The 6,025-nt window shown below is 44.0% G+C and overlaps 1 protein-coding gene across 1 annotated transcript; it reads left to right on the top strand.

The window, feature by feature from the left end:
* The first annotated feature begins 659 nt into the window (after window positions 1-659).
* Window positions 660-4,441, top strand: LOC135635048 (transcription factor PHYTOCHROME INTERACTING FACTOR-LIKE 13-like). Its single transcript, XM_065145855.1, has 9 exons — window positions 660-855; window positions 1,652-1,757; window positions 1,858-2,719; window positions 2,782-2,880; window positions 2,952-3,017; window positions 3,297-3,362; window positions 3,448-3,756; window positions 3,844-3,970; window positions 4,054-4,441. The coding sequence occupies exons 2-9, from the start codon at window positions 1,666-1,668 to the stop codon at window positions 4,056-4,058; spliced, it is 1,626 nt and encodes a 541-aa protein (XP_065001927.1). The 5' UTR covers window positions 660-855; window positions 1,652-1,665; the 3' UTR covers window positions 4,059-4,441.
* The last annotated feature ends 1,584 nt before the right edge of the window (window positions 4,442-6,025 follow it).

Raw genomic sequence — 6,025 nt, 5'->3', positions numbered from 1 at the left:
TAAAAAAAAAAAGAAAGAAAGAACAGAGAATATTCCCATAACTTCAAGACCAAGAACAAAAAAGATAATTAAAAATCAGATTTTTATTATTTGGCAAAAGCATGAAAAGCAACAGTATGTCCTAAACCATTTGATGGCCGACTAATCTTTGTCAATCTTGATCTCCATTTATTTTTCTGAGTTGTGAAAAATCTAGCCAAGCAATGTGAGTACAGTACTTGCTGAATGCAGCTTGTGCAACCCTCCTTAAATGCGGTGACAAAAGATGGTAGACCCAACAGTGCCATCCAAACAGCATAAGCAAGGAACTTGGACTTTGACTCGGTCAGAAATCTTGGCGCTAAACCTGGAGCAGCTGATCCAAGCTCGAACTTGCTCTCACGTTTTGGAGTGATCGATCCTGAATTCAGACACCAGAAGGAACTTGGATTGGCATGCGGGGTGTCGAAGCCCCAACGCAGGAAGGTGATACAGAAACAAGCAGCAAGACAGACAGGTATAGCCAAAGATTTCATAGCAAGAAAATACTCATAAGTAGAAAGCAGGTAGCATCATAAATGTCATGTTGTGATGCGATAACGATGTCATGTGGCCTCCTCTTTGTCAATTTCCGAATCTGGCCGTGGTTAAAGGAGCAGAGGGTCAAATGTGTAACAATCCTCTCTCTCTCTCTCTCTCTCTCCCCCTCTCTATCTCTCTGTCACAGGCCTCTTTGAAGGCCTCTTCTTAACAAGAAGAGTTGGGAACAAGAGACACAGAGAGAGAAAGAAAGAGGGAATTCTGTTCCATTTGACAGTGGCTTACTGTTTGCATGAAAGCTTGTTGGAGAATTGAGAGGAGCTCTTTCTGAAGCTGGTTTGTTCTTTCTCCTCCCTTCTCTTTCAACTTTCCTCCATGGTTATCGTGAATTTTTTCCCTATATTTTCCAGAGCTTTTTCTCTCTCCTTTTTCCCAACAAAGATTTGATCTTCTTTTTTTTCTAATATGTGTATGCATATTTTAATGAGTTGAGCTGTTTCATGAGAATTTAATATTTCTTTTAACACCCAAATTCTGAAACACTGCTTGAACTTTTCCTCTTTTTTTTTTGGGGGGGGGGGGGGGGGGGGGGGGGGGAGTCCTTCTCATGATCAAATGCTACAATTCAACTCTCACATGCTCTAATGCTCAGTTTTCTTGGTATTTCTCCATCATGGTATTGGGTTTCACAGCTTGAGTTGGAGTTGGTTTCATCTTTTTCAATTCCTTCTTTTTCTTCCATGATTACTTTGAACAATCTAATATTTCTTTTGGGAAGAATTTTTCTCTTCTTTCAGTCTAATTCACTTTCTTTAGGATCCTTCTGATTCCTCTCTCTTTCTCTCTCTCTCTCTCTCTCTCTCTCTCTTGTGTCCTATTTGTTGTTGTTTGCTGTGGCTAGCCAGGAGATTTGAGCTTTTCTTTCTTCTTTGGCAATTCGAGCTCTGTTCTCGTTCAACCCGTCCTGTAAGAATTTGCATTACCTTTGCTACTATTCTCTTCATCTTCTTCTTCCTCCTCCAAACCCCTATACTTCTCAGGAAACAAGAAAAGAAATCTTCCAAGTTGTATTTGTGTTATGTAGTTTTTCTCACATGTTCTGATTTGGTTTTGTTTCTCTTCTGTGGAGAAGCTATTCATCAAGCAATGAACCACTATGTTCCTGACTGGGCCATGGATGACGACTCTGGCTGCTTGACAGATCTCCTTCCCATGACAAATCAGAAGAAACCAATGGGGTCAGAACCACCTTCCTGCTTCATCTCACTTTCCATCTGTTTCTGTACTGCATGCAGCTTCAATCCATATGTATCATCCCCTCCTCTTCCGACCTTACAGACCCGATAACGAGCTCATAGAGCTGCTATGGAGGAATGGACATGTCGTCATGCACAGCCAGAGTCACCGGAGACCTCCCGCCAACGTCGATGAGCTTAAACAAGCTCAGAAACCCGATCAAGTGCAGAAGCACGAGCAGCAGCCGCTTGGGGGTTCCGGCAACCTGATGCAAGATGCTGACACTGGCTCGTGGTTCCAGTACCCTCTCGATGACTCCTTCGAAAAGGAGTTCTGTTCCGAGTTCTTCCCTGAGATCACAGGCGGCGCAGATGCAGCTGCTGATTCCGATAAGAACAGCAAAGACTTCGTTGCAGAAGAAGACAGGTTGGTAAGATTCGGTTCGAGCAATGCCTTGGCGGCGTCTGCTCCCAAGGACAACAACACCATGCCCCCTCCCAAATCACATCTTATGGGCACCACCACACCGCAGTCGTCCTGCTTAGAGAACGCTGGGGCTCTCAACTTCTCCCACTTCTCCAAGCAAGCGAAGGCCGATTTGGGATCCTCGAGATGCCCACAGGGGCACAAGGGAGGTGGGAGCAGCAGCAAGGCAGGCGCCCAGGAGTCCTCGATGATGACGGTTGGATCGAGTACCTGCGGAAGCAATCAAATCCATGCCCACACCGATCCGAGCAATAATTTGAGCCATGATGCAGCTGACATTGTTACAGGGCTTGAGGAGGACACCAGGATGAGGGTTCTCTCGGAGGGGATGCAGTCCAAGGCACATGAATGCACCTTAACCTCGACGTCAGGTGGCTCTGGCTCCAGTTACGGAAGAACAGGACAGCAGAATGCGAGTGATCAGAGCCACAAGAGGAAGGCAAGAGACGACGTAGATGATTCCGGGTGTCAGAGCGAGGTAATGATTCCAGTTCTCTGTTCTTCTACGTTCCATGTTCGTGAAGATGCTGAAACTTGCAGGAAGTTGAGTACGAATCCATCGAGGAGAAGAAACCAGCTCAGCGACCGATATCCAAACGCAGAAGTCGTGCTGCCGAAGTCCACAACCTCTCGGAGAGGGTAAGATGAGCTACCAGCTCTTCTCACGGCCATTGATGTCTCTGTCCTTACAAAGCTCTTATCTTGTGTAGAGAAGAAGAGACAGAATAAATGAGAAAATGAAGGCTCTTCAGGATCTCATACCTCACTGCAACAAGGTACATATATGTGTGTGTATATATATATATATATATGTATGTGTATATATATATGTGTGTATATATATATATATATGTATATGTATATGTATATATATATATATATGTTTATGTATATGTATATATATATGTATATGCATATGTATATATGTATATATGTGTGTATATATATATGTATATATGTATATGCATATATATGTATAGAGATGAAGAGATAGATAATGGACACTTAAGCAGATTCTATAACTTCATTTGAGTGTGCGACATTCATGATTTCAGACGGATAAAGCATCAATGCTAGATGAAGCAATCGAGTACCTGAAATCACTGCAGCTGCAAGTTCAGGTACGAAAACTTGATGCCTCTGCACGCTTTAATCCATACACAAACAGCAGAATCGGCGATGCTCATATCGATAACCATGTATCAGATGATGTGGATGGGAAGCGGCATGGCGTCGATGATGTTTCCCGGTGTCCAACAGTATATTTCAAGCATGGGAATGGGGATGGGGATGGGGATGGGTCATGCTTCCGTGCCAGCCATTCACGGTGCAGTTCAATTGCCAAGAGTTCCATTTGTGAACCAATCTGTAGCCACAGCTTCTGGCACAAACCAGACATCATTCTTCCCCTCCCCAGCCATGAACGCTGTAAATTTCCCCAACCAGATGCAGAACATTCATCTTCCTGAATCATATGCCCGGTACCTTGGCATGCCTATCATGCCATCTCATCAGGTTTGCAGAGTCGATTGCATTCGTTTCTTCGGTTTTTTGGCCATTTTTCATTTTGCTGATGGGTTCGACATTATGATCGCGTTCCAGGCAACGAATTTTTGTACATATGGATCTCAACCGGTGCAGCAGAATCAGTCGGCAGGAGCACCTGGCGGCAGTCTCCGACCCGGTGCCGGAGGACCTAATTGTGCCAGTACTGAGAACAACAGATCTGGTAATTTGGATGTGATCAGCAACAAAATCTTCCTCTTCTCAGAACAATTCTGGTTTACCGAAAGTAAGCTTTTATATGTGCAGGTTGATGATGACACTTCCAAGTCTGGAGTCTGCTCTAATCTTTAACTCGACAACTTCTGTCATGGACTTATCGCGGAGTCGGTGCTCCAGGAATCTCGACCTGTTGCCTTCTCCTCGTTACTTAGTACTGATGGCCTGTTGAAGCCAGAATTTGCAGTGTATAATACAAAGGAATGAGAAAATTTTTCTGGTCTTCGGATGATCCAGAAATTTGAGCTCATACAAGTTACTTGTTTATCTTATTGTGTAAAAGATCAATAGAACACTACCTATTTTTTTGTTTACCATCAAATAACCATCCATCATCTGATTAGGTGATCTCTGAAAACAGTGATGCAGACATTTCCATTGTACTATGTATTTCTATCAACATATTACCTCTTCTCCACTCCCAGCTGCACTCCACAATAGCTTTCTTTCATTTAGTATCCTTTGGATGGATATCTTCAATATATATATATATATATATATATATATATATATATGAATGTTGGGTGAAGATTCTTCACACTAAAGTTGGTCAACAATTCGAGAAATTAACAGGAGATCACCTCATTTGTTACCTATGCTCGGAACAAGACTGGTTCTTGAGTGCAAAGGTTGATGCTAATCTAGCCATCCTGTTATTCTCGGAACGAATAAAACGATGATTCGAATTGGGACCGGTAATCTTTCTGGAATATTTTCCAAGTACTCAATCTATGGTGAATTGGGACTGTCACCGGTAGTGCAAAGATGTCCATGAGATCATGGCACATATTTGTATGGCATCTTGGCGCAGTGAGTTGTATCTTATCCTTCCCTTTTAGTGCCACCGAGGGGAAGCATATCAGTTGCATGAAACCATTTCCTAAGACGAAACGCTCACACACGCTGCAGACAGGATTTTGATGTTCTTAGCGAGGGGTTGGGCGGTGTCTGCGGTTGAGTGACCGAGTAGATGAAGAATCTGCGCTCTTCGGCCATTTCTGCTCGACCCCTTCGACATGGAGTCATCTGTGAGTTCATGCATTATTACCGGTGGTATGCCCACATAACGTCATCTTCTTTTTCCGTGGAGAGACAGGCTGCATCCGATGAAGCTAGTCACCTCTCGTCGACAGCATTCGTGGACTGTATTATGTTGGTCGTGATGCGACAATGGTGGGTGCGAGGGTGTTCGGGTGTGATGTCTGACCCAAGTGAGCCCGAGGCTCACATAGCAAGTGTCTCGGTGGATGGAAGGAGACTGCGGTGAGGAATGTTTGGGAGGTCCCTCCGAGAATCCCACCATGGAAAACCCAGCAAAATTATTGAAGCACAACTGGGGCAGTAGACAGCTCTTCTCCACTTCTTTTCTTCTCTTTCATTTGATGTTGCAAGCTTGAGATCGACCGATGATGCCCGTGGTAGGCCCTGGTTAAAACATGGCCACACCTCAGAGTCTCAGCTCATATCCCTTCGAGCTTCTCCTCTATCCACAGTTTGGGCCCAATTTCTCCTCTCTTCTTCCTTTTTCACTCCACGTGTGTAGTGGCAGTGACACGAAGCACAAGTTTTGGTGTCATCTTTGAGTCTCTGCATGAACACTTTGCATCGACTGATGCGACTAATCTGCGTCGTCTTAACGACTGATTTGTTCTTAGTTTATCCTATTCTTCGTCTTGGTTGTCAGAATCTCCGATGACTCGTTAAAACTCAAAGTTCATTATATAAACGGAAGCTGACTTTTAGTAGATGCATGATTAGCTCAGCTGATGATGGATTATGAAGGAACTCAATTGGGATTACGGTCGGTTTCGGTCAACATCCCTGAAGATTGGAATTGAATCCAATCCTGCGACATTTGCAGGAGTTGGATGACGACGATCTCCTCAGTGCGTTCATCTTTATTCCCTTGTGTGCCGACATCAAGGGACCACGCAGGGATTGCAGCATTATCTTGTCTTGGGTGATTAGCCATAATCACAGTGATAACTTGATGACATGATCA

This window comes from Musa acuminata, chromosome BXJ3-4 (genome assembly GCF_036884655.1).
Source record: "Musa acuminata AAA Group cultivar baxijiao chromosome BXJ3-4, Cavendish_Baxijiao_AAA, whole genome shotgun sequence".
NCBI lineage: Eukaryota > Viridiplantae > Streptophyta > Magnoliopsida > Zingiberales > Musaceae > Musa > Musa acuminata.
This window is presented reverse-complemented; position numbering and strand designations above follow the sequence as displayed.